The 27689-nt window shown below is 38.7% G+C and overlaps 1 protein-coding gene across 3 annotated transcripts in view; it reads left to right on the top strand.

Moving 5' to 3' along the window:
• SENP6 (SUMO specific peptidase 6) overlaps positions 1-26908 on the top strand; it is an 86432-nt gene extending 59524 nt beyond the window's left edge. For all 3 annotated transcript variants that reach the window (XM_063330144.1, XM_063330143.1, XM_063330146.1), the window contains 12 exons: positions 1254-1433; positions 4858-5084; positions 5668-5774; positions 5860-5976; positions 6818-6940; positions 7212-7304; positions 13259-13692; positions 16539-16642; positions 18757-18845; positions 21128-21196; positions 21322-21472; positions 24302-26908. In XM_063330144.1, coding sequence (XP_063186214.1) covers positions 1254-1433; positions 4858-5084; positions 5668-5774; positions 5860-5976; positions 6818-6940; positions 7212-7304; positions 13259-13692; positions 16539-16642; positions 18757-18845; positions 21128-21196; positions 21322-21472; positions 24302-24511 — 1904 coding nt within the window. In that variant the 3' untranslated portion in view covers positions 24512-26908. The remainder of the gene's footprint in view (positions 1-1253; positions 1434-4857; positions 5085-5667; positions 5775-5859; positions 5977-6817; positions 6941-7211; positions 7305-13258; positions 13693-16538; positions 16643-18756; positions 18846-21127; positions 21197-21321; positions 21473-24301) is intronic.
• The last annotated feature ends 781 nt before the right edge of the window (positions 26909-27689 follow it).

The raw sequence follows: 27689 nt of genomic DNA, 5'->3' as shown, positions 1-27689 counted from the left end.
GGTGTGAATTCAGTTGCCATCAAAAAGAGAGGATGTAGAGGGCTGCTGCTGGGCATTGGCTGCTAAATGCCACAGGAAGGATAGGGAAAACAGTTTAAAAAATAAAAAAAAGCAGGGGGCGGGGGGGGGAAGGCAGAGAGGAGCACTCCCTCCACTAATAATAAGAACCTCTAATAACTAATACCGGTAAGGTAGAAAGTAATGGTAATGCCATCCTTTTTTTTTATTTGTTTTCATCATGTGGCTTTATACGATTATGTTCAGGGTGCTGCAAATTAAACTCTTCAAGTGGTAACCATTTTACGAATTTTTACTTATCATCTGTCTGGTCATGAAATGTTTACTAGAATTTAACTTAGTAAAGGCCTTAGTCTTTTCAGGAATTCCCTTCACTCTCCTCCCTTTTACAGGGAAAGGAGGAGACGGATTTCATGCACCGTTTTTAATTTCTAAAGGACTTTGTTGGCTCCATTTCTCCTTCTATCCTGTCTATTTAAGGGGATATAGTTTTTCTGGTGGAGGCTGCCATCAAGCATGTGGTAGAATGGTGGAAGTTACCACTATCTAAAGCTTTAAGTGACTACCATTAACCATTTTTCTGATCTAGAAATAATTACTGGCATTGAACTTTTGGGTTTCGTCACCACATTCGAAGAACTTTGACTTCGCATTTTTCCTTCCATTTTTATAATTCAATAAAACCTGTAAAATTCTCAACATTGTCACTGTCAGCATCAGATGTAGTTTTAAAAATTTACCGTGTTACTGACATTTCTCTTTGGTTGTAAATTGATAGTGGTACCTTATTTTCCTCAGGCAATCAGGTCGTTTCTCTGCATGTGTTTGTTTATCTTAATTTCAAAGTTATTTTTCATAAGGAAACTTTGTCAAAGATAAATCTACAAAGAAAGTTTTACAAACCTGTTGTAAAATGTATCATAGCAATAGTTGCAAATTTAAATCGTCACTGGAAGTTACATTTTTTTTCTGTGGAGTAAAAACTAGATTAAAGTTGGTGAGAAGAAAACAGTTTATTTCTGATTACTTTCCTGAAAAGTGACAGTGGAGTTCAGTTCATCTTTTAAGATATCAACAGACACCACTTCCTGGATATGTGTTGATTTGAATCTTTTAAAAACTTTGTAGAACTTAATGAGCACGTACTGATTTCTTGTTAAAATAGAGGGGGAAATTGTAAAGGAAACCTATGTATATTTACTATAATTTAATATAATGTCATTATTTTCTTCTAGAATCAGAAAGTGATATCCGAGAGATTAACCTGAAAACTTCAGAACTTACCAAATGTGAATGGTGTAGTGTCCGAAAATTACCAGTAGTTTTCCTACAAACAGTACCATCAACCTGTAGTAGCCTGAGAGACCAACTGAAAATGAGTAAAGATAATGTCTGGTACGAATGTAAAGGAGACAGTAAGTAAAACAATTTTAGTCTACTATTTCATTTTAAATTGTGTTTTAAAGTTTTGGCTCATGAGTGACTGGACTAAAGAATAAAACTGGCATTACTGGCTGCAGCAGGTGTAGTGTTTTTCTGGGCACAACCACCTTCTCAGGCTGAAGAGTACAGTTCAGAACAGCTTGGCAAAACTATAGTCTTCTGTTTGTCCAGATATGTGCTAGTTACAGCATCTAGTCAGTTTAGTATAACTTTTTTCACTAATATTTATACTGAATGAAAGCAAGTTGGTTTGTTTAGCTTTTGAATACGGGCCTTTACATTTATTGGACAGTTTTTGGTATACTTACTTCTGCTTTCTGCGCTGTTCTGCTTACAGGCCTTAGTTTCAGTAGAAACTGTTGTGTGGGTTGGCTTGGGTTTTTTTCCCCCATATGGTTGTAAGCGATGTTGTGATGTAGACGAATATCTGCTTGGAAAATAAGTGGATTGTCTTCATGTATCTTAAAATTAATTTCAACATGATTTTCCTCAAGGGTCTAGCATCTTAATATTCACAGTATTTTTAAAATTAGCATAGAGTTATCTTCCCCTGAAATAGGCTTTTCTTTAGGTTAAATTTTGTGGTTCTTTGTACTTGTACTCAGCTTCATAGATACATGATGCATTCAAATGGAGGAAGAATGCTTTCAACAGTCTCAAAATTGTTTGCTTCCAACACATAATACTGTTATAACAACCTCATCCACCTCCTATAAAAAGTATGAGCTGTAAGGAGTATCATAATTATAAAAGTAATTGGAGAGCATGCAGGGGAGCTAGACATAATCCTGGGAGCAGGCATTAGAACACAGATGAACACAGATGTTCAAAAGTGAAAAAAGGAACAGCTTCCTGAGATGGCTGTCTAAGAAATCCTTCCCTTAGCATGTCTCTTAGCCTTTCTTTTTCCAGCTTTTCCCTCTGAGGCTGTGGCGCTGAGCTAGTTTTAACACCCAACTGCTTTATTGTACTTGATACTTAGAAGTACTTTGTGATAACACAGCTGCTATTTGCCTTGTGAGCAATGAAATTACTGTAAGCCTGAATCCGTAGCTGTGTAAACAATTGTGTGTAGATGCCTAGTTCCCAAAATAGGAACACCCAAAACCTGGTTAGACACCTAAATTCTCTGTGTGGTGAATTGGGAAATACGATGCTGAAGAATTGTTTTTCACAACAGTTAGCATGCTGAGTTAAGAATAACCAAAAGGAAATCGTTACGCATGTGTCTCAAACTCTTGCGGAAAAACAGGTCTCTACAGCTCTGACTTAGCGAACTACATGAAACTGGGATTTGCAGCCTGAATCCTCTTCCTGTCTCTGACTGCCTAAATAATTGCTCTTAGTGCAACTTACTGCTTTTTTATTTTTTCAGATTATGTGAGTGGGTGGTATTTATACAATAGCTGATTGATCCGACTCACGTTCTCCAACTTTTGGTAAAGGTGTAGGCTGACCTGTTGAAGCTAAGCCACTGTACCAAAAGAAACAGGAGATTTACTAGGGCTAGCAAGAGTAAGCGTGAGAGAACACCTGACAGTATTCTGTTTGCAGAATGTTCACCGGAGGCAGGGAGATTTTGATTTGGTTATGTTACAGGACCTGAAAGCAGGGCTTTGCTCTTCTAAGTGGTGAGATCTGTTTACTTGTGTAAGAGGATGAACATTTTGATTACTGTGACATTTTAAGTTCCTTGTTCAGATGTGTAATTTTTAGAAATGAAAACTGGTTCCCAGTGGATCGGAGATCCTTAAGAGATTTCTGTTTCTTTAGTAACAAAAATGTGAGCAGCGAAAAATAACTTTCTTTTGTGAAATTGCCATTACAGGTTTTTATACTTACGTACCCAACAACACATGCCTAGAATCAGTAAGAGTAGTTGTGTTAGAACTTCGTGCTTCTAATATGTGGTATACAGTTTGTATACGCTTTTTAAAAACCATCATGCTTATTTTCCCATTTAAGTCAGGAAACAGTTGTCTCAAAAATGTACTTTTTTCCCCTGTCGTATTCTGTTCAGTTTAGTTTCTAATAAGTTTTGTGTCGTACTTGCTAGCTACCCCAAGTGAGAGAAGTATTTCTTTCAACCTTCCACTGTTTCTAAGAATCTCTATTGTCTGAAAGAGCTGACATGTAAATGTCAGTGCTATATCTGCATGTATATCTCTCTAAATTGGAAAGATATGGATTTGATGGGTGGACTGTTCAGTGGATGAGGAATTCGTTAGATGGTCGCATCCAGAGGGTATTGCTCAACATCTAGATGGAGATTGGTGACGAGTGGTGTCCCCCTGGGTTCCGTCTGTATTGGGACCAGTACTGTTTAATATCTTCATCAATTACATAGACAGTGGGATCGAGTGCACCTTCAGCAAGTTTGCAGACAACACCAAGCTGAGTGGTGTGATTGTTGTGCCTGAGGGACGGGATGCCATTCAGAGGGACCTGGACAGGCTCAAGAAGTGGTCCCTTGTGAACCTCGTGAAGTTCAACAAGGCCAAGTGCAGGGTCCTAGCAGATGAAAAGCTGGACGTGAGCTGACGATGTGCACTCACAGCCCAGAAGGCCAACTGCGTGGCCAGCAGGTTGAGAGAGGTGATTCTGCCCCTCTACTCCATTTGCATGAGACCCTGCCTGGAGTACTGCGTCCAGCTGTTGAACCCTCAGCACAGGAAGGACATGGACCTGTTGGAGGAGGGCCATAAAGATGGTCAGGGGGCTGGAGCACCTCTCCTATGAGGACAGGCTGAGAGAGTTGGGGTGGTTCAGCCGGGAGAAGAGAAGGCTCTAGGGAGACCTTACAGCAGCCTTCTAGTACTTAAACGGGGCCTACAGGCAAGATGGGGAGGGACTCTTTGTCAGGGAGTGTAGTGATAGGACGAAAGGTGACGGTTTTAAACTGGAAAAGTGTAGATTTAGATTAGATATTGGGAAGAAATTCTTTACTGTGAGGGTGGTGAGGCACTGGAACAGGTTGCCCAGAGAAGCTGTGGATGCCCCATCCCTGGAAGTGTTCAAGGCCAGGCTTTGAGTAACCTGGTCGAGTGGGAGGTGTCCCTGCCCATGGCAGGGGGTTTGGAACTAGATGATCTTCAAGGTCCCTTCCAACTCTAACCATTCTTTGATTCTGTTTCTCTATGATTTTAAAAATTTATCAGGTGTAGTAATTAACTTTTCTAGATTAAACCAGAATTTGCATGCACTCTTTTTGCAAATGTAGGTAGAAGGATTTGGTAGTTAATCCTTCTGTCCATCTGCATACATATATGTTACTCCTTGTATGTATTGTCAGTACTGCATACATGTGTTGACCCAGGTTTCTTTGAAATCTGTTTTTAATTGCAACATATTTTATTTTGTTTCTAAATGAATAATCTTCTGTCTGCTTTTTTGTAGGTCAAGAAGAACAGTACATCATTTTGATTTTTGAAACTGGTCTTGATACTCATGCAAACTCAATATTTGAAAAAATAATTACTGACATTGGTATTAGAAATAATATTTCTGACTTCTTTGTGAAAATTTCCTTTGAAGAAGCCAATGGCAGGCTTGTTGCATTTACTAAGTGCTTGGAAGACAATTCCAAAGGAAGCCCATCTCACAGAGAAAACAAAATAAAAAATGTAATTATGTTTTTGTCTTGAAACAAAGTCGTTATATTATTTGGGTTACAAAGACACTAAAGATAGTGTGCTAGTCACCAGACCAAAAAAAATCCCCACAACTTCTGCTGGCTTTTATAAGAGGATGCCCAGAGTGGTCCATGGTGCGTTACGAAACTATGGGAAATAGTCTGTGCATTCACAATACCTTCTAATGTGTTTAGTTTGATTGTAAGGTTGGACAGTGGTCCACAAGTGATGTTGTTATTTCAAAATTATTAAGGGATGAGAAATCTGTACTATAATTAGACAACACAATTGTTTCCAAATTCATCTACTGATAAAATTCTAGCACATCAAACAAGAAATTAAGTTGCAGTGTTGCAGTTAAGTTTAATGCTTTCTTTAAACAAAACTACCTCTTAAAGAATTTGAAAGTGTTTGTGGCTCTGCAAGAAATGAGTACAGACCTAAGTGTAATAAATGAACTAGGAAAGGAAAAAACACAAACTTGAAGTATACTACTTGACTTCACAAAGCTTTATTACCTTTTTGGTAAGTTTGAGCACAGTATGCAAATTAATAATGACTTTATTCTTTTAAGGTTGCTTCTGAGTCCAAATTGCAGCAGCGAAATAAACAATTACCGTATTTTGATGATGATGAAGAAATTGGAGAACCACATACAGTATTTATTGGTCCTATAGAAAAGTAAGATACTTATCTTTGCCCTGTAACAATTCTCCGAGGTTTTTTGGCATTTCATATTTATTATTGAATTTATTTTTCTTTTCAGGTTGATAGTTTATCCACCTCCTCCAGCTAAAGGTGGTATTTCTGTGACCAACGAAGACCTCCATTGTCTAAATGAAGGAGAATTTTTAAATGATGTTATTATTGATTTTTATTTAAAGTAAGTTTTATTTCAAATCAGTTTTTAGTTGTCTTTTACTTTGAAACTTGAAAACTTATGAGATTAAAAATTCATAGGTCACTTGATAACACTTGGTCTCCAGCTATGTGTAGCTCTAGTTGAAAGGCTGTTTTGTATCTTTGCAAGAAATTTTCATTCCTCTCCTGTCCTGCTTGACAATGACATTGTTCTCACTTGGAAAAAATGTTCTTTAAAATTTCTTAGTATCTGAAGAGGAATTTTAACTGCAAGGAAAACAAAAAGCCTTTTAAAGTTTGGTTTTTTTCAGGGTATTTGTGTTCCCTGGAACTTAATTAATTTTGATTAAGATAATACATAAATTAATTTTTTGGTGTCACTGATGCTAACGATGTTCGAAGAGTATTAAATTGTTGCATTCTGCTTTGTTTATGCTACACATAAGGTGCACGTGTATCACTTTCACTCTATTACAATATTTTAGAGGTAGAAAGAAAATTAGTACATCACTGTGGGAGTATTTTGAGATTTAGTGGCTCTGTTACAAAATACGGGTCTTTCCTAGATAGGTCATTATAAACTGAGTGGAAATTTGTTTTCCTGCCATGAAATAAAAATAAATACAACAGGAGCAGAACTTGTTGATTGAGCAGAGCTGTTAATACCTTGAGAAATTGACACAGATTTTGCATTTATTAGCTGATGTGGGTGGTTAGTTCTATTATTCTTACAGGTATTTTGTGAGAGGTTGCAACAATTTGGTGGGGACGTAGCACTGTTGGCAGTCCTTTTTACTCTGGTGATGAACACGTTGAGTTAAAACCTCCCTGAATTTTTCTTTCTTTTTTTTTTAACTAATTAGGTATTTGGTACTTGAAAAACTGAAAAAAGAAGATGCTGATAGAATACATGTATTCAGTTCATTCTTCTATAAACGCCTTAATCAAAGAGAAAGAAGAAGTATTCATGAAACTTCAAACCTTTCGTAAGTCTGTTGATAAGTTAGTTTAACTAAGAGAAGTGAAGACTCATTGAGATACAGTGAAGAATACAAGAATAGATGCTTTACAGAGATAAAATCCTTATAGACAATATTATGATACCAAGAGAACTCTAGGAAGCATCCAGAGCTATAAGAAAAATAGAATATGACATTGAAATCTTAATAAGCCGTTAAGGTGCAAATATCTGCAAAAGTAGTCTTTCATTTCAAATGAGAGCCACCATACAAATCATGTGTTGGTTTCTTCTTGCAGAATACAACAAAAACGACATGGGCGAGTGAAAACATGGACACGGCATGTTGACATTTTTGAGAAAGATTTCATTTTTGTTCCCCTTAATGAAGCGTAAGTAAATATACCTTTTTAGCGCATTTGGTAAGGGCCTAAGTTTAATAATTCTAAAATTTAAAGTTATATTATAGTGTCAATTGGAGTTAAAAATTAAGAGAATAAACATCTTTTTCCAAGTGATAAAAACAAAATCATAATTTAAGACCTTTAAGTGCATTGTTGTAGTATAAGAAGTATCAGACAATATAAAGACTTAGTAAAAATGAGCTTTGCTGAGTACTTTTTCTAGGTTTTAACTGGTTCTCTGGAGTTCGTTCTTCTAAGCTATTGTCGTTGAAAAGAATTAGTTACGTTGCTAGTAATTCAACACATAGCAGTTTTCATTGTCTTTTTCATTTACTGATAAGGAACTAAAGCAGTGTCTACCTTAGCAAGTAGTACAGCTCAGTAGGAGTAAATTTGCAGAACAAAACAGTTTATACTGAAGGTGTGATGTTCGCACCACGTGTGGGTTGGGGATTTTGCTTTGGACTAGCTTGGTCTCGTGGACACATCCAGTAGTGATTAGAGCGTGGAAAGTGTACTCTTAATGTGCATCTTTCATCTGGAAATGATCCTGTTCACAGTTTTTGGAACTGTCCTTCACTGTGAACTGAAACTTGGTAAGTAGTGATAGGAGGACATTCATCTGCAAAAGTGGTTTCTTGATACGTACAGTAAGAATATTGCAGAACAGAAAAAAAACCAAGAATCCAGGGAGATCATAGAATCATAGAATCTTCATGGTTGGAAAGGACCTTTGAGATCATCGAGTCCAACCAAACAACCTACAATCTCTGCCAGTAGAGCATGCCCTGAAGTGCCACATCTAGACGTTTCTTAAATACCTCTAGGGATGGTGACTCCACCACCTCCCTGGGCAGGCTGTTCCAGTGCCTGACTACTCTTTCAGTAAAGTAATTCTTCCTAATATCTAATCTAAACCTCCCCTGCCGCAACTTCAGACCATTTCCTCTGGTCCTGTCATTATTCACCTGGGAGAAGAGGCCAACACCCCCCTCTCTGCAACCTCCTTTCAGGTAGTTGTAGAAGAGGGCAGTGAGGTCTCCCCTCAGCCTCTTCTTCTCCAAGCTAACCATGCCCAGCTCCCTCAGCCTCTCCTCATATGACTTGGTCTCCAGACCCCTCACCAGCCTGGTAGCTCTCCTCTGGACACACTCCAGCACCTCAATGTCCCTCTTGTACAGAGGGGCCCAGAACTGAACACAGTACTGGAGGCGAGGCCTCACCAGCGCCGAGTACAGAGGCACGATCACTTCCCTGCTCCTGCTGGCCACGCTATTCCTGATACAAGCTAGAATGCTGTTGGCCTTCTTGGCCACCTGGGCACACTGCTGGCTCATGTTAAGCTGGCCGGCCACCAGCACCCCCAGGTCCTTTTCTGCCGGGCAGCTTTCCAGCCACTCTGCCCCAAGCCTGTAGCGTTGCTTGGGGTTGTTGTGACCGAAATGCAGGACCCAGCACTTGGCCTTATTAAACCTCATACAGTTGGCCTTGGCCCATCGATCCAGCCTGTCCAGGTCCCTCCGTAGAGCCTTCCTACCCTCAAGCAGATCAACACCCCCACCTGGTTTGGTGTCGCCTGCAAACTTACTGAGGGTGCACTCAATCCCCTCATCCAGATCATTGATGAAGATATTAAACAAAATTGGCCCCAAAACTGAGCCCTGAGGGACACCGCTGGTGATGGGCTGCCAAGAGGATTTCACCCCATTAATCACAACTCTCTGGGCACGGCCATCCAGCCAGTTTTTAACCCAGCGAAGAGTACACTTGTCTATGCCATGATTCGCCAGCTTCTCCAGGAGAATGCTGTGGGGGATGGTGTCAAAGGCCTTACCAAAGTCCAGACAGACAATGTCCACAGCCTTCCCCGCATCCAGAAGGTGGGTCACATGGTCATAGATGAGTTAGTGTTGGTCTGACAGTGGGGCAGAGGGAGTGGGTTTGGTTTTTATTGTTGTCTTTTGACCTGCCTTCTGGCAAAGAAAGCATAAGTTAGATCTTCCATATTTCTCTTTTTTTAATTTATTGCTGTTGGGTGCTAGTATTTTTTTGGATGCACTTTGCTACTCTGTCTCCCCTCAAACATGTCACTTTGCCCCATCCCCTGAAACCCAACATTCAGTTTTGAGGAACAAAAAGCTGACTGTTTTGGGGGGAGATGCTAATATATTTAGGAAGGAATCAGTGACTCAGCAATGAAATACTCCCATTATGATGAGTAATTGATATCGGAGGACAGAGAGAAGGCTGGGGAACTACTTGGGAAAGAATGGAAAAACTGTCAAGTATGAAGGTGTCGTGGTTTAGCCTCAGATGGCAACAAAGAACCACGTGCCGCTCGCACGTGCCTTCCTAATACAGGAAGGATCGTAAGAAAAGGCAAGACTCTTGGGTTGGGACAAAGGCAGTTTAACAGAACAGCAAAGGGAACAGGCAAACAACAACAACAACAACACGGATAGGGGAATATACAAACGCGATTACGGAACCGCAGCTCCCCACCGCTCGCCGACCAGCCGGACCCGGGACGCCCCAGCCCGCTTTTAAGCAGCAACTTCCTGCCCCCTCCCCCGGCAGCTCAGGGTGGGCGTGGCTCACATGGCATGGAATACCAGGGAAAATTAACCCTATCCCCACCGGAACCAGGACAGAAGGCTTCTAGGCCTCTATCCTAGTAGTATCGCTGTCACTTGCTAAGTGTCTCCTTCTTGCTTATGTTGCCATGACACAGAAGAATAGCAGGTGTTACTGGGCTGCTCTACATCGGACTGCTCTTTTCATGTATTCTTATGTTTCAAAATGGGTCAAGAGCAGAGAACTGGAGTTGTCTTAACTCACTTTTTTTCAGTCAAAAATGTTTCGAGGTTTTGCTGGTTAATGCAAGTATCTCTCTCACATTGATTTGTAGCTCTTTATGTTGAATTGACATGTAAATCCTGTTTGATTTTCATTGACCCTCACTACAGTACCACTTCAAGTACTACTTAGCTTCTCTGATGTAGAACAACAAAGTTTTATTTTTAGAACTAAACATACTGCTGAAAAAAAGAGGCACTAAGTATCAGTGTTGATTTTTTTTTTTTTTTCTTAATGGCAAAATACTAAATTGAAGGATTAGGAAGTACAATATAGATCCTGTTTGTGTAAGTTACAGCCTCAGGTAGCATTCTGTAGCTGTGTATATAATGTGTTATGAAATGTATAGCCCCTGGACTTTGTTGGTTGTTAGGACTGTGAACCCTTGCTTTCGTGCTAAATACAACATTTTTATATATTTGTGGTGCTGATTTGTATATTAGTTGGCTTCTTAATCTGCAGTGAGTCTTTCGGACATGCAAGCCTTACGATGAAGGCTGTGGGCTGGCACCTAATATCTGTATGAAGTTGCAGCTTTTTCAGAAATTCCCTTGTGTGATTTCTTTTGTGTTACGTAATTTCCCCAAATTTTCCAATGCTCCTGTTCCTCACTTGCAAAATGAGGACTGTCACGCTTTGTGTTGGCGAGAATGGAGAATTTTAGATGCTGTATGTTCAGCAGAATATGACTTCCAACTACTTGGTGTCTAATTGTCTAGAGGTTTTTTTTGTAATCAGGGCATTGCCTCATAACTTCGAGGGATTAGTGAAAACACTAGGAGCACACAGAATCTGTGGTGACGAGGGAGAGACAGCTAATGCCTGTGGTGTATAGAGTGCAAAGTACATGCCATTCTGTGTGGTTTTTGGAGAACCTGGTTTTCAGAATTTTTTCTGTCCAGCCTGTGCCTGGACATCTGTGTATGCAACCTAATATAGTGTAGTAAGGCTTTCATCACCCACTTCTCTTCCATCAGTTTGTTCTCTGTCTTCAGAGATTCTGATCATAGAACGTGCATACAGCCTTGAGTTGCATAGATTCTCCCACTGTTTGCAACTTGACACGTTGCAGCACTGCAGGTGTTTTTCAGGAATTTGCCACCGGGTTTGATGCTGGTAATTAGTCCTTGTGAACAGAACTTTTCTCTATGTGATACAATAGCGGATCAAAGGTATTGAAGAGTTTCTTTGGTTCTAGTGAAAGTTATGTATTCTTTACTATTTATAAAAGGTCTCAGACCTTAATCTGTGGCAAAATTAGTCTGGTTGAGAACTGGTCTCACAGTTTCATTTGCTTCTTTGTGTCTTGAATTGAGTAGCATGTGAAACAAGTTATTCTAGGATTTGAGAAAACTTGAGAGCTTGTCTCACGTTGTAGGAATGCTGCTAGTGGTTGTTCCTGATAACAGGTCTCCTGTGCTGCCTAGAGTGATGCTTTTATTTCTTTTAGAAGATACTGGAACAGGTTGCCTAGGGAAGCCATGGATGCCCCATCCCTGGAAGTGTTCAAGGCCAGGCCGGATGGAGCTTTGAGCAACCTGGTCTAGTGGGAGGTGTCCCTGCCTGTGGCAGGGGGGTTGGAACTGGATGATCTTTAAAGTCCCTTCCAACCTAAACCATTCTATGATTCTGGCATCGGTTTACAAGTACATTCTAGAAATTACTGGTTTGGAGTTGCTGGACTTCAGTATCTACTTCCAGAAAGCCTTTCCAGGCTCTCCCATAAACACTAGTATAGGGAATGTGGGCTTATTGTCTAACAAGTGTCAGACTGCAGTAACTGAGGTGGGCAGGATGAATCTAGGGGAGAGCTAAGTTCAGAACAATGTGTCTGATTTAACTATGACTGCATCAGCGTCCTTTGGCAGTACAGTCCTTTTTGTTCAAGTCTCCAATGGAAATAGGTTATTCTTTTAAAAGTTACAAGCTCTTTCCTTTTTAGATCGAGGTTAATTTGCTAGTCTATTTACATAATTGGTACATAAAGCCTATATTAATAGAGCGCACACAAATTCCAGGGTTTGGCAATACTTAATGTATTCATTTACTAGGTGTGGTGAATCATTCAAGACAAAATGCCTCCATACTTCACGTGCTGCTTTCAAAGGCCGCTTACTGTAACTGCCATAGAGTTTTGATGAAATTTAGGCTTCATAATTTTCTAATTAATTTTTTAGTATGTCGGTTAGACATGCATTTTTACCTACTGCTTTTTCTTTTTTATAAAACACATTGAAATGTGTCTTCACTTGCTTAGTATGTAGCTAGGTTCTGTTTTGTTATTTGCTGTAGGAAATCAGAGAACCTTCAGAAAATTTCTAAATCAGATCAGTCAATATCTACTTGCAATGTCTGAATCCCTGAATTTGCTGCTGCTCCATTTCTGGTTGAGTGGCAAGTCAGTAAAGTCCAAAGAGGCAAGGAGATAAGGAGGAAAATGGAGCTATTTTTGATCCTGAAAGGGTTAGAATGTCAGTTCTGTGAAGGGTGAGAAGGACAAGAGAGTCATGGTGATGGCATTACAAACACTCTTTTCTGCCCTTTTTTAATTCGCTGTTGACAAGGTTTCTTTAAAAACGTGAAGTGTCATATACAATTGGAAGATATATAGGAAGAAGAATACGGGCAATCCAGCTATACTATTAGATCTGACTACTTGTGTTGCTAGTGCTGAACTACTAGAAAACTTTATACAGCCATAAAACATGAATGCTACAATCTGTAGTTCATACAGTGATAAAGAAACTGTCAAAAAAGAAATAAGCTTTAATTCAAAGAAGGAAAAGAATGTATAAAGCATGAGCAAATTGAAATAAATATGTAGCCAGCACCCGTTTTCAACTAACTGCATACTATTAATGAATTTGTTGGTGACTACTTGCATGGAGTCACCTTTCCTTTAGAAAAGACTGTGAAGGCTTGAGTAAAACCTGCTCGAAAAAGTGAACAGCTGTTGCAATCTATCTTTGATAACTATGGGGGGGGTAAGGTTTGGGAGGGTTTTTTGTGTGTGTGTGTGTGCTCTCAGTGTTTAACTGTGAGCATTAATGTAATTGCTAGTTTTTAATGTATTTTTTCCTTTGCAGTGCCCACTGGTTTTTGGCTGTCATCTGCTTTCCTGGTTTAGAAAAACCCAAATATGAACCAAATCCCCACTATCATGAAAGTGCTACAACACAGATAAAATCTTCCTCTTCAGATGGAGAGACCAACACACCATCTCCTTTGCCAAATGAATTAGATGCACAAAACTCACCTTCCAAGTCCACAGCAAAGAAGACGTTGACCAAAAAATATAATACAGCTTTAATTGACCCAAACACTGAAACAGAGGACAGTGAGTCTTCATGTTGTAGAAGAAGTCCTTGTAGGGGAAAAATTGCTTTTAAAAAGCTAAATCAAATAGACAGTGACGTGGAAGAGCCTAACACTGTGGAATCAGCTTGCCATAAACTAGACCATAGGACTCCGGACAAAAATGGTATACAGGGTGAATTCACAACTGCTAGCCAATCTATGGGTATGTAATTTAAAAATATGCAATTTTAATGAAAAAAATTGGAGATTACTACTTTTGCAATTGTGTGTGGATGAAGTTTGGGTGCTTGCAATGTAAGTAATTTATAGCCATTGCATATAAAATGTTTTTGTTGTGGTTGACATAACTCTTATAGCAAAGGGCTGGCGATAAAACACTGTTTTCCTAAATCAGATTAATTTTTTCAGTTGTATGAACTTTTTTCACACAATCATTTTTTAGATATCACTTTGCATCACTTAAGACTGTAATTGTTAAGGAAAGAATAGTAGTTGACCACGGATCCTCAGAGTGTATGTGCATGGAGGAACTGAATTAAGATTGTGTGAGCAACCTTAATTCCAGTGTCTTCTAGCATTTGAGGTTTTGCTTCAACACCATTAAGTTATTTAATGTCCTGATAGAAGGTATGTAAAAAAAGTAAGAAGAAAATAATTTAAAAAAAAATAAAAAAATCTCTCACATGACCTCCGTGTTACGTTCAGAGAAGCTTCACTGCTGTGGAGGCTGATTTCAGTGATCTGGAACAGCGTTTGTACCAAAGGGTACAAAGGAGCTGACATACTTTTAAAGGCATATGAAGGAATTAGGAAAAGATTGTTTTCTCTGCTCACTGCAAGATTCGCATCTCCTTGAGGCATAGACTACAAAACATCTGGTCATGCAAAAAACTTTTACTTTAGTCACAGATAGTATTCCTTCTGACTTAATTTACACAGTAAGTAATTGCATAGCTTATAGTACAAGATCTGAGAAGACTGTCAATCACGTGGTCTGATCTGTATACTGCAGGCCATTACAAGTTTAATATCTTCGTGGGTATAAACACTCTCCTACTTTTCTGATCTAAATTTATTCATTTGTGATAACATTGTCATTTCTAGAAGGTCTTGGGGAGGGGGCTGGGGGTGTGTGGAGATCTGCTCGCGTTTTAATTGATTTTTCATTTTATGTGTGATTGTTATTGTTTATGATATTGCCGCTGTATGATATGGTCTTGTGTCTCAGATGCTGCTACCGTTACTTGTCTGTAATTAGATGGAACACACTTCATGACATATATTTTTACGAGGATTACTTTTTCTTTTTTTTTTTTTTTTTTGTGGCTGATGGTCATTCTGTTGCTGACGAAAACACTCTGAGTCTCTCCAGATGGGAGATGGGGATGTAGGCCTTGGCTTTTCTGCACACCCTTCAGCTTTTGCTCCAGAAGGGTGTAGGTCTTGACTATTGACTCTGCCAAATCCATACGTATGTCCTGGATATCCTAGGGTATCTCAAAAGGCAGCAGGTGCTTCTTTGATAGTATAGTTAATGAAACAAAGAGACCTCTTCTCATCCTAAAGCAGATACAGAGTAGCTCTGTTCAGTTGAGTAGCTCTCTGCTCTGATTATGGTCTCCGCTTAACATTGCGAGATCCTAGGTGGGAGCGTAAACTTCGATGTCTTGATCTCAGACTAAATCCCGGTGTTGGACTTGAAAATCAGTAGGAGTTGATACCTAAGTAGCTTTGAAGAAATAATCCAAAATATGTATGTTTTTATTACTGAACTAATCCTCTTTTTATTGCTCAGTTCTTGTATGAGATGTGATTCTTCTTGATACCAATTTTTATTTGTTAGGAATCTCTCAGCAATAAATCACATTACTATATGGCCTACTTCTTGTGCTAAGGTCTTTTCAAAGAGACTGAGTGAGGCTAATTCCTAAGTTTGTCCCTGTGGAGCTCCACTAGTGACCTCTTTCTGAAGTGTTACTTCAAATTCTCTGTTGAAGTATTCTCAAATCCAGGTCTTCTCTGTTTTTTCCATTAGCTAGTTCATTGCCCTATTTACTGTTCTTATAGAAATCTTAGTTTTCTTTAATAAGTAATACGTCCTCCAGTGACATCATAACCAACGCTTTTTTATTTTTGGGATTGCTTGGATATAGTATAGCCCTTTTATAGGATAAGCTTTCTTACAAAGATTTGAGGTTTTGCTGGCATGAGTTATTCATTTTTCACTTATTTCTACATAGTTTATTATTTTTCCCTCAAAATCTGTTCCGAAGTCTTGCATGGTAGTATAGTAAGACTAGGGAGCCTGTATCTGTCTGTATCTGCTTCTTTCACAGGTATAACTATAACATTCGTACATTCGGTATTCTTTATTTCTTCTGATGCTGTTTCCCAAGGGACTAAATATGTAGAGGGGGTAGGGAGTGAATTTAGAGATACTCGTTTTATGTAGCAAACAGTGAAGCTTCACAAACTAAGCTGCTGCTCCCAGGAGAGCTGATCCTGCATTCTGCCCTCCTAGTAGTGTGTTCCCAAGCTGCCTTTTCCCTTTTACCAGCACAAGTCTTCATATAACTACACAGTGAATCCGATAAAGGAAACTATTCAAGTTAAAAAATCATAAGCTTGTGACTGACTTTCTCAGTCTGGTCCACTGTGTGGGGATGTATTTGGTGTCATGGAAAGAACCAGCTAGGGATGGGAATAAATGGTTATATTAGGGACCAAATGGGACCGCTCCTTTTGGTAGCAATACCAATTTATACTGTGTATAGGCTTCATGGAACTACAGGGTAATTTCAGAGTGGATTTTAGTCTAGGTCTCTAGATGTTTGGTTTTTTTAGGCCTTTCACAGAATAAGGAACAGTTTCTGCTGTTACTTAGAAGTAACTTTTCACTTCTGTTCATATGCATGAATAAAATATGTCAGTTGTATCACGGTTATTGTAAGCAGTCCTCAGGAAATTGAGGTATTTAAAGTGAGTTTGGTGTTCAATGATGACGTAGTATTTGATGTTTAAATATACTACTGTCTGTGATTGATACAGATGGATTGCACAAAATCAGGCTAAACTACAGTGAAGACTCAGCTGATGGCAGTAAACTAAATGAAGATGAGCTTATAGATTTTTCTGAAGACCAAGATAACCAGGTAAAGAATTTAGCAGTTTTCTTTGTTAAATGCAAACTGTTGTGTTGTATTTTGAATGGGCAGCTTAAAAGCTGTATACACATTGTAAATGTGCATTGTCTAAAGCTAGTTATCTTTACAAGTGTCAAATACAAAACACTGGTTACCTACAAAAATATGCAAATTAGCTCATAGGAGAGGATTATACATTTATTCATTTAAGTGTTTAATATGGTGCTGCTGTACTGATGCTGCATTTAATTTTGTGAGTCTCATTACACAATGATTTTAGTGGAAACTCTGAAAGTCAACGCATTTCTGTCTTTCATCTCCCCGACACCCATGTTTATCTACCAGACCCAAGAACAAGTTACTTTTATTTCAGCTCCGTTTCCTGGACATAAGCAGACACATTTATAAGTAGGTGCTACTCTGCTGTTTTGTTTCATTGGTGCTTCTCCTAATCAAATTTAAACAATGTGGATTTATAATCAAGTAGTGTTCTTGGTCAAATTGGAAGACATTTAGATTTTAGAGCTGTGGAAAGACTGATCATTAAAATGTCCTTTACTGACTTACTACTGGGTACGCAGGCATTATTACATAGCGCTGTTGCTTCTACAGTGTAAATTCAGTGTGAGACGCTAGGAGTTACACATTTACTCTTCCTAATTGGCCTTCCTGTTCATGTTCCAGGTGTATGACTCCAAGTTGTCCGAAATAAAGAATCAGAGGCTATCAAATATACAGTCTAGGAATTACCTATTTTTCACCTTTGAGTCCAGAACAATTATTTTTCAAAGTCTGCAGCTATTTGTAATGGCTTCCAAATAGTATGTATATGTGTGCACACATATAAAAGCTGCAGTTCATGTTGAAACCTAACTATGCTTTTTATACAGACTCAACCCACCTCTCCTGTCATGCCACTTGCCCAAACGTTCTGTGATTCCCACTTGATGAAGTGCCTTTCTGATTATTTTGTAGCAGTTAGAGTTCCCTGAAGATGGAGAATGAGCAGTAGAGTGTTTCCATTCTGAAGGAGATGGCATGAAGGCAGGGAAGAAAGCACATGGCCAGCTGTGTTCCTTGAGGAAAAGATGCCAAATTTCCTGGTTGCAGTGTAGCTTAGAACTTAACTCAGGCTGAAGCTGTCACTGATGCCTTCTAGAATGCACAAAGCACGTATACAAATGGTAGGCCAAGTGCACCTTCACGTCTGCCAAAAATGGAGTTGAGGCTGCAACAGAAACAACTGTATTAGGAACTAGGCAGTAGTTTTTCATATGATAACATCTTCATGGCATAGCATGAGGATTTCAGTCATAGGATCCTGTGTGTTAGTGAAGTGTACGTAATACCAAAAATTTCACAAATCATGCTGATACAGGGGTTCTCATTTTTGGAAAGCATCTGTTTCCCTATAATGCAATGGTCTGTGGTAGTAATAGTGAACTCAGTAGAAGAGTAATAAACCATGGATCATTGGGTTACTTTTAGATACAAGAACTTAGGGAAGTTTTGTGAACAAAACCACTAGCATGCATAGCAATCAATATTGAAATGAAAGGATATTCCGAGGTTTGTGGAATGGCTGTTTTTATAACCCATGATATGTAATATCATGGTGATTTTATTTCCTTTGCCCTAAGAATTGAGTTGGTATATTCTGGAGCAAAGATCAAATTTTACTGCTGAATTCATTGCAGATTTTGTTTCATTTCATCTAGAAGATAATGTACATGAAGCCACCAAGCAAGTTTCTAGTAATCATTAGCAAGGGAAAAAGTATTGATAATTTGGATTATAACCAAATAATGGAGATGCACCTTTTTTAAGCCAGCAATGCTTTGAAAGTGTCAGTTGCAGGTTTTTTCTAGTTTCAGCAGTCATTAAATAAATAGCACCGTTCACTCTGTGTTGTTTCAGCATGGATTTGAGAAACCATGTGACTAAAAGTTAGTAATGCAAAATTTACAAACGCTGAATGGTCTCAGATTAAAGCTACCACTTCTTTATTAAATTTATGTTATTGGTCTCGAATAAAAATGGTAAGTATAGCAATAGTTTCTTTTGCATCTGTTTGAAAAACAATACTAGCTTTTAAACACCTTGTAAACCTGTTGCCTCTGTAGGAAGACAGTAGTGATGATGGTGGCCTTGTGGATGATAACTGTAATTCAGAAATGGGACAATGGCACCTGAAGCCTACTATCTGCAAACAGTAAGTGTTAAAACCATTAAAATGGAAATTCCATAAAAGTCTGAAATTTAAAAGACAGTAATTACGGGAAATAGTCATACATCAGTCTTCAAACACTTTAATGAGCATGTTATTAGTGTTTGAGAGAAAATTTTATACTTTGCAATATCAACATCTTCAGTGAGCAGACAGCTTAATGAATAAACACTATGAGTTAAATAATAGCTTTTTGGGTTTCTGTTAAGCCTGTGTGCTGCTTCAGGCAATTGAAGATTGTTTCTTCAAATAAGGCTGGTCTTTGATATCTTGCACTTCGATTCCTACAAAAAGAAGCTGCAGAAGCATGTTTCAATGTCTCCTCCTCTATATAAAAAAAATAAGGTCTTTAAATGAAAATAATAAATGAATACTAAAGAAAACCTTTGTCCCCACTCAAATTAGTACAGGAAAATGGGAGTAATTTTAACTGCTCCCATTTCTTATCTAAATGTGCTCTAGCTGTTTCTCTTTATTGTCTCTTTCTGTTCCTAGCATTATTCTTTTTTTCTCTCTCTGTTCTTTGCATTATTCTTTTTTCTCTAATGAGAATATTCCACAATACTAAATTCAGTTCGTTTTGGTTTTTTTTTTACCTGTTTTGGATTTTAAAACTCTTAAAATTTATTTTTTGATGTTTGAAACCCAGAAATAATTTATTAATAATCATTGACTGCAGTTGCTTGCATTTTGGTGTGACAGAAGCGCATGATTCCAAATCTAGAAATATTGTTACTAGAATTGCTATCTTCACAATTTTGTTTGCATTTTTTCACAATTTATTTATCCATTTTTATATTTCCTTCTTTGTGAATATAATGGTTACTAGAAAGGTAAAGATGCACAATATGTTCTTACGGTGCAGGATAAAATTATAGATTTATACATGATAGGGAATGTGTATGAATTGCTCTTAATACATTTTGAGGAAGGGTTACATCTGTGTTATGACTTTTAGCAGATTTAGGAGCTTCTGATTATAGCTTGGCTAAATTTATCCCATTCTGATGGTGGATTATCTGTACATAATACTTTCTACCAGACATTATTTCAATCCAAACATGAAATTTCGTAAGATTGTGTACACTTAAGTATCGAAAGTCATTAAGGGCACTTAAATACTTTACTATTAGCATATTTTTAAATTACCTCTATATGAAAAAGAGTATTACCTTGAAAAGGTTTTCACTTCTTTCCCTCTTTTCCCCACCCCGAAAGTACTGGACTCTGCATTTTTAAAGCACATTACCTATATAAATAGTAACTTTCTTTTATCAAAAACTAAAACCAGTACAAGTAAAAGCAAACATTATTCAAGTGACTATATGCTTATGCCTAAAAAATTGCATACATGTAAAAAAGTTTATAAATGCAAATAAACCTGTACATAAATGCATGCAGATATTTTGTCCGAATTTACTAGTTTGGAGTTTCTGTAAAGGACGCCTTGTCTGAATACATGCATGGTATTGTTAGCAAAGAGAAAGCAGAGCTTTGTGAAGAGTAGTCTGCATCCTATTTGATCCCTCAAAATACATCTTGCATCTTGTGCCGAGATTCTGAACTCTGGTATGAGTTAGCTTTGATGTATAAATCCAGCTGTTGCGTATAAGGTGTCTGATATGCATGTTATGTTAATAGCTACTGCAAAGGTAGTATCCTCTACGTCAAGTGATGGGATGTAAACATCTGTCATGTGCATGACTTCAAGCAGACTTGGTTCTCTAGAAATTGTTTATGGATACATTATTTTCTAGAGTCTATCAAATAGAATACGTGTGTGTTTTGTGGGTAACTGTCAGATTTCAGATTCATTGGTTGGGATCACTTCTTGAACATGTCGTCGTAGGGGCTGTGGACTGTCCCATCTGCCCTCCAGAAGGATGTATATGGGTTCTGTGCCTTACTTTCTAGTCTCTTGCCAGTGTCCCAGATACCTGTGCATCTAAAAGAGCTTGAGACACCTGAGGCAGTTTCAGGCACCTGGATTTTGACTATAACACATGCTTTCAGTCTGACAGTACTATATTTTTCTAAGTGTATTCCGAAGTTCTCTGTACTTAGTGTATGGTTAAATCTAAAGATAACTTTCCATTCAGCTCTCCCAGTTTAGGGGATTACAGCAGCACTGGCAAAACTTCATAGTGTTGATCTAGTTCAGTTCAAGATCACCCCACAAATTATTTCATGGCGAGCCAGCTGTGTAACAATGTGTTTTCCAAACTGCTGGAAAATATTGTGTACTAAAAAATTGTATTCTCTCTTAGGCCCTGCATTTTGCTTATGGACTCACTGAGGGGCCCTTCCCGGTCAAATGTTGTGAAAACACTAAGGGAGTAAGTTTCATATCTGGGGGTTTGAGTTGTTGATTTTCTTTTATCTCCCCCCCCCCCCCCCCCCCCCCCTTCTCAAAATTATGCAAGAAAATGAAAGTTTGAATTTACGTGGTCTTTTATCATAGATATTTAGAGGTGGAATGGGAAGTCAGGAAAGGCAACAAAAGAAGCTTTTCCAAAGACGTCATGAAAGGTTCCAACCCAAAAGTGCCACAACAGAACAACTTCAGTGATTGTGGAGTGTACATACTGCAGTATGTGGAGAGCTTTTTTGAGGTATGTATACCTGTTCATGTAACCATTTTTTTTTGGGTCTCCTACAGCAATCAAATATGACCTGTAACAATAATAAAAGGCTCTGTAGTGTGTCTCTTACACCTATTTATTAGATTGTGCATTATAAACTAATTTATACATTAACATACAAAATAATTCTTTTTGGAAAATAAACTAGTTATCATTATTAGTTGCACACAGGTATCAGAAATCAGAAGCCATGGATTTTCTGAGAGAATGTTAACAAAATAGTCTTCCTTTGTGTTCTCATCATGTATTCCCTTTAAAATTATCCGGTAAGAAACGGAGTTCAAATTCGAGTTCAAATTCTAAACTAAAGATGTGGTACAAAAAGCTTGTTCTTTTTTCCCTAAGAAATGTGACTCTGAATAAATTCATTAATATGATACAGCTAGTTTTTTTAACTTGCATTAAAACATGTAAGTGGAATCATTTACAGCTAAATGCCAAATCTTGATTCCATTGAAATAAGTTAAAATCTTCCTTAGTTTAACTGTCTTGTCTTCAAGTTACAGCTACTTTTACCAACTAGCGAAGGTGTATTAGCACCTTCAGGTCTGGGTTGGGAGGCGAAATGATGGTCAAAGTGAGATGTTGCCTGCATGGGTCACCAACTCTGTTTATGGTCCATAGTACTTGAGTGCTGTTCCTGAACTCTCCCGTAACGAACCTTTCCTGAGAAAACTGTTGGTTTATTCTCCTCGTTCATACTTTCTAGGAGAGCAGCAGGGCTTTAGCAGAGTGCATTCATGCAAATCAAAGCCAAAAGCTTTTGCTTTACCAGCGAGTCCTTGAGAGCTTAGAACCGTCATCGTGCTTCTTGGTTTCTACACAAGGGATATGAGGAGCAACCAAATTTTAATAATCTTAGCCCCTTCCTTTTTGCAAATTAGTTGCTGAATTATGTTAGTCGGAAATCCCTTGTCCTGCCTGGACTTGCAGTATGCAGCAGCTTTGTCTGCCAGGGAGCAGGGGTGGCAGGTCGATGTGTCAGGTAGCAAATCACAGGGTATTCTCACAAGTAACACTAGCGGGGAAGGCAAACAGGTGTACTACTTGCATGGCACTCGACTGGCTTGCAGTTATCGAAGTAATAGTTTTGGCTGCTAATGTATTTGAAAAATTGCACAGTCTCATACGTTTCAGCAGCTGTACGAACTAAATGGGGAGTGTGGGGGGAGGGCTGGTTCATTTGATGTTTGTGGGACTACTCAGGCACATCTTTTTCTTCTTTGTGGATTTATTTCAAATCCCTGCTTTTTAATAATAAGGGTTAAAATCATGATGTGTGTTTTCTAAACCCAAGACTCATTTGACAGGGTAGGTGGCGTAGTAAGGATCATACCTGTCAGCCCTCGTAGTTTCTCAGCCCTCCCTCAACGCCGCGCCGGCCCAGCTTCGCCCCCGGGGGGGAGCAGCTCTGAGCGGCCAGAGGCGCCCCGGCCCTGCGGGCTCGGGCTCGGGCTCGGGCTCCGCCGCGCCGCCAGGGGCCGCCGTGGGGCCGCGCCGGGGGCAGGGGGCGGGCGGGATCCGGGCGGCCTCCGCCGCCCTGGGAGCACGGCTTCGCGGCCGAAATTGGTCGTGTCTTCTCGCAAAGCAAGAAGGAAGCTCCGAGGCAGCAGAATACCTGCGTGACTGGCTGCCGACCCATGGCCCTGCTTTTCTTCCCCAAACTGAACAACAACAACAAAAAGCCTTACTTAAGGACGTGTTCAGGTTAATTTGAAATGTCTCTCTGTTGCTGGTAAGCACACTAGTTTTTTTGAAAAAAACCCACACCTTTGTCTGGCCTATTTTATAATTGAAACGATGGAAAACCTATTCAGTCTTTGCTCATGGTTTCCTGCATCCTTTAGTGTCATCCTTCTGAAGTCCGCTTATTGCTGGTGTTAAGTAGCTTCATTGGCAAAGTCAGTTCAACACAGTTTTGGGGTTTTTTTAATTGCGGTGTTATCTACCTGATGCTCTGTTTGGATGTGGAGTCATGTAGCTAGTGCAGCATTAAGCACTGACATGTTCCTGTGCAGAATGTGACTGTTTTTTTCCCAAGTAGCCCTATTAGTGTTAGCTCAGTGGATGAATGTAGTTCACTCTTAAATAACCCTGTTAATGATGTAAACGAGAATACACAAAGGGAGGCATTTCTTTGGAGAGAAAACACTATTCCAAAACCTGTTGTTTGTTTAGGGTGAAATTGTTATACCAGTGTCACAGAAGTGGCGTAGTTGTCATCTCGTAAGAATCATTCTCTTAATTCATTGGATGAATGACCTCTACCAAGAAAGCAGAATGTAAGCACACAAAGAGCTGGTGGTAGCCAGGGTTTTTTCACAGGCCCTGTTTTTTTAGGGTGCAATGTAAAACTGACTTTCTTAGGTGGTTGTGGTCCTAAAAGTATAAGAACAGGAGTCTTTAGCCGCGGATTCCTAATCAGCTCTAGATTTTGATGCTAGTCATCCTTAAAAAATGTGCTATATCACTACAATAATTTTCTCTTTAAAAAAAAAAATTAGAGCAATTTTACACATTTATGCAGTCAAACGCTTTGTATAAAAGATGTAGCAAACTGAGTACATTATTAGGGCCCTTCTTCACAGAACTGTGATCTGGATGAATGGTACTCTGTAACATACTGAAGCTTGATTGATTCTACCTGAATCGTACATGTACAAACACACAAATTGCAGAAACTTTGTTCCATGCTGATGGAATGAGGTGAAGAAGCATGTACTTTTCCCCACTACAGTTCTCTCCAGCCTTTTAGGTTATAACTCCTGACTTTAATATCGAAATGACCTTTCTTTTCAGAATCCCATTCTGAGTTTTGAGCTACCAATGAACTTAACAGACTGGTTTCCACGCCCAAGAATGAAAACCAAAAGAGAAGAAATACGAAAAATAATCCTGAAGCTGCAGGAACAGCAGAACAAGGAAAAGAAGGGACAAAAGGACCTGAGTTCAATGGAAAGATCTTTGCAGGAAAAAACAGAACAACTTATCAACAGCAGCTCAGACTGAATGTTGTATCTGTTGCATGTTAGCTCCACAATCAAAACTGAAATATACATTTTTTTGTCTGCCCAGACTAAAGATTTGGCGTATTCTCTGCTCAAAGTTACTTGGGAATGTTTAATGCCTGTATAAATGTGTGTCATAAAATGATTTAATTCCCACAAAGATGTGTATTAAGTAAGCAAGTCTGTACATATGTTAATGAGGCCAACTTTTTCAGCATTTGTAATTACTTTTTTTCCACTTGTTAGGGAGCTTTTGTTATGTATTTCTGTTAATAGAACTTAAATAGCAACTTCTAAACATAAAGCAAATAAAGAAAATATTTATAGGATAAAATGGTTAACTTTTTCTTTTTCAGTAAAGTTGTAATGTTACAGGCTTAAGTAACACATAGGGAACGATTTGGTAGTGAGATAACTAATTCCTATTTTGACCCTATTTAGTTGCCCTTTACAAGATTATTCTGCTTGCGCTACAAGCAATAATATGGGTGTCTCGATGTACCATGGCCTCAGAGAGGGTGATTCCCATCCTCCCAGTATCTAAGTGTAGGCAGTGTAATAGTTAATAGGACTGCTTCAGATTTGGGGTTTTAAAAGATACGCATTGCAATTAAAATTCCACACTTGCTTTAGTGGGACGGGCTAGGAAACGGGGGAGAATGCTCTTTGACCAGAGATTACTATTCAAACAGTATTATAAAAGTGGTTTCAATGAAGTGATCTTGAGTGATACTATTAAATCATATTTTGTGGATCCCAATTGTTGTACAGGTGTATTTTGAGACTTTCTTCATTATAAAATTGTATTTTGGTAAGTGTACTTGGAATAGCAGATTGCCCACATTACATTTTCTATGTTACAACTCTGAATGTTACATTCATATGTGCTTTATCTAAGTAATGAACATTTAAAAAGAAAAAAAGTGTATGATTACTATTTTTTGTAATATCCACGCAAAAAACCAAAATACCAGTGTTCATTGCTTGCTTGTTTGTTCTTGGCTTTAGGTAGCATCAGACTAATGTTGGGATTTGTTTGGATATTTCCAGTGTATTTTGATTTTACAACAATCTAAAATGCCATCGTTGCTTAAACTGCAAACGTAGCCTTTTATCCTTGTTACAGAAAGGCTGTGGTATTCACATGAGGAAAGTAAGAGATGGTTCGTGCAAGGATATATGTATCTCCAGTCTTCTACTGACATAGATGTCTTTGAAGGGAACCAGAAACTCCTCCCAGGAAGGAATCTGTCAGGGGAGAGAGGGACCTTCTATCCCTCCTTGCAGATAGTATTTTCTCTCCTGATTTTTCTGCTGGGAATGTCATTTGTCATTCCCTTCTCCCAAAGAGAAGCAGCAGAGAATTCATTAGCTGAACTCTCCGTCCCCCAAGATCAATTTTTATACGCAAGATCAATTTTTATACGCAAGATCAAGTCTAACCCAGTACTTCAGGTTCTCCATGAGTTTTCATTCTCACTAAACCTTGAAAACACGGCTGCTAATGACGTTACTGCCGGGGCGTTTCTGCAGAGACGACTGTCTCTGTGAAACCCTCTGTGTAAAAGGGGTTTCGCTCACCAAGGCAGAGCGAGTGCACGTAGAGCAATACAACCGTGGGCTGCTAATCTTTTGCACAGATAACCCGTGGGATTTAGGGGACTTGGTCATTCCCTCTTCTCGCGTAGAAGAAGTGGGCCCCACGGAGAATACGTGAGCACCACGTATATACATCATGTTAGAGATGACTCCTGCATAGGTTTCGTGTTGAAAGTACGTGGGGGGAAATCTTCTGGACTACAAGTTAAATATGTAATGTGCACACCTCCGAGTTGTTTCCTCCATCGAATTTATCCAGTATTCTTGCCATTGTTGGGGAAAATCTGTGATAAAATAGTTTCAGGCTGTTTCCTTGCAAGGTCTTGTGTATCTGGCTTCAGTGCAACTGACATACAGGAATAGTAAAATATACAAATGCAGGTAAATCAGTGATGGCTTGTAGAGAGGGAAGGAAAAGAATTTCTTGGAAATACAGAGAAGAGACAATTGCAAATAGAATGTATTTCTTCCTGGTTTTGTCTTTCCCAATGGTATGTTCTAATTATATGGAATATATCCAAATTTGATCAATATAATAGTTAGTTTTCCTTTTTCTAACATTTGTGATGCAGGTTCATAATTTGATGCTGTAGAACTATTTGGTTCTCTTGCTAGAATGGCCTGGTGCTTCCTCCTTCTCCCTCCTCTTTCCTGTCCTCCCCTTCTTCCTCCCTCCCCTTTTCAAAGCTGTGAAGAAAGTGTTTGATTTATTATCATTTAATGTTAAAGGTCTTGAGATCTTCAGTCATATACAGCAAGCTAATATACATGTTAAATATAGGAAACTTATTTTTTTAATAAAATGTGATGTTAATAGAAAAAAACCCCACAGAATTAAGAATGAGTTATTTAAAACCTTACTGACTTGGTTTACAAAGCTCACTGCTGCATGTGCTTGTTAGGCGTTAACGTGATGGTCAGCTGTGCCACGGTGTTTTGCAATCTAACAAAGAATTTACCAGTGAATGTACTGAATGAGATTTATTCAGTGAAAGTTAGTGTGGTGGGGACTAGATATGTTTATTTAATAATTATATGGCCAGACATACACTCTGAGGAAAGCATAACTGGTATATGCCTTTATAAGATTTAAGATTACGAATGCTTTAAGAGTAGCATGACTGCGTTCTGCAGCGTAAGGTATCAGATGGCTACCTAATTAAATGTATCTGTTTGTATTGTTTTTCACATCGGATAGAATAACAACTAAGAATTCTTATAAAAGTTTTAGATTACTTGGCATAAAAAATGCATGCACTTCTGGTGCCCATTTGCAGGCTAGCGGCAAAAGCAGAAGAGACACCTAAGTCGTCCCTTGTGACAGTCCTATTTTTCTTGCTCTAAGAAACTGAGTACACTCTTTAAAGACCAAAGACTTCAAACAGAAGAACTGTGGTGTTGATCTTTGAGGTTGTACTGTATTCTCGTCTCAGGAGAATCTAACTTCCAAAACATTCGGTAAAGAAAGAGTTGAAAAATCAAGCAAACTTCACGCCATGATGATAAAACCATGCCGTTGATTTAATTTTTTTTGTTTGTTTATGTATTGCAGAGCAAATGAGTAAAGCAGAACAGGAAGC

The sequence above is a fragment of the Chroicocephalus ridibundus genome, chromosome 3 (assembly GCF_963924245.1).
Source record: "Chroicocephalus ridibundus chromosome 3, bChrRid1.1, whole genome shotgun sequence".
Classification (NCBI taxonomy): domain Eukaryota; kingdom Metazoa; phylum Chordata; class Aves; order Charadriiformes; family Laridae; genus Chroicocephalus; species Chroicocephalus ridibundus.
The sequence above is the reverse complement of the archived record's forward strand: the minus strand, read 5'-3'. Positions and strand labels throughout refer to the sequence as shown.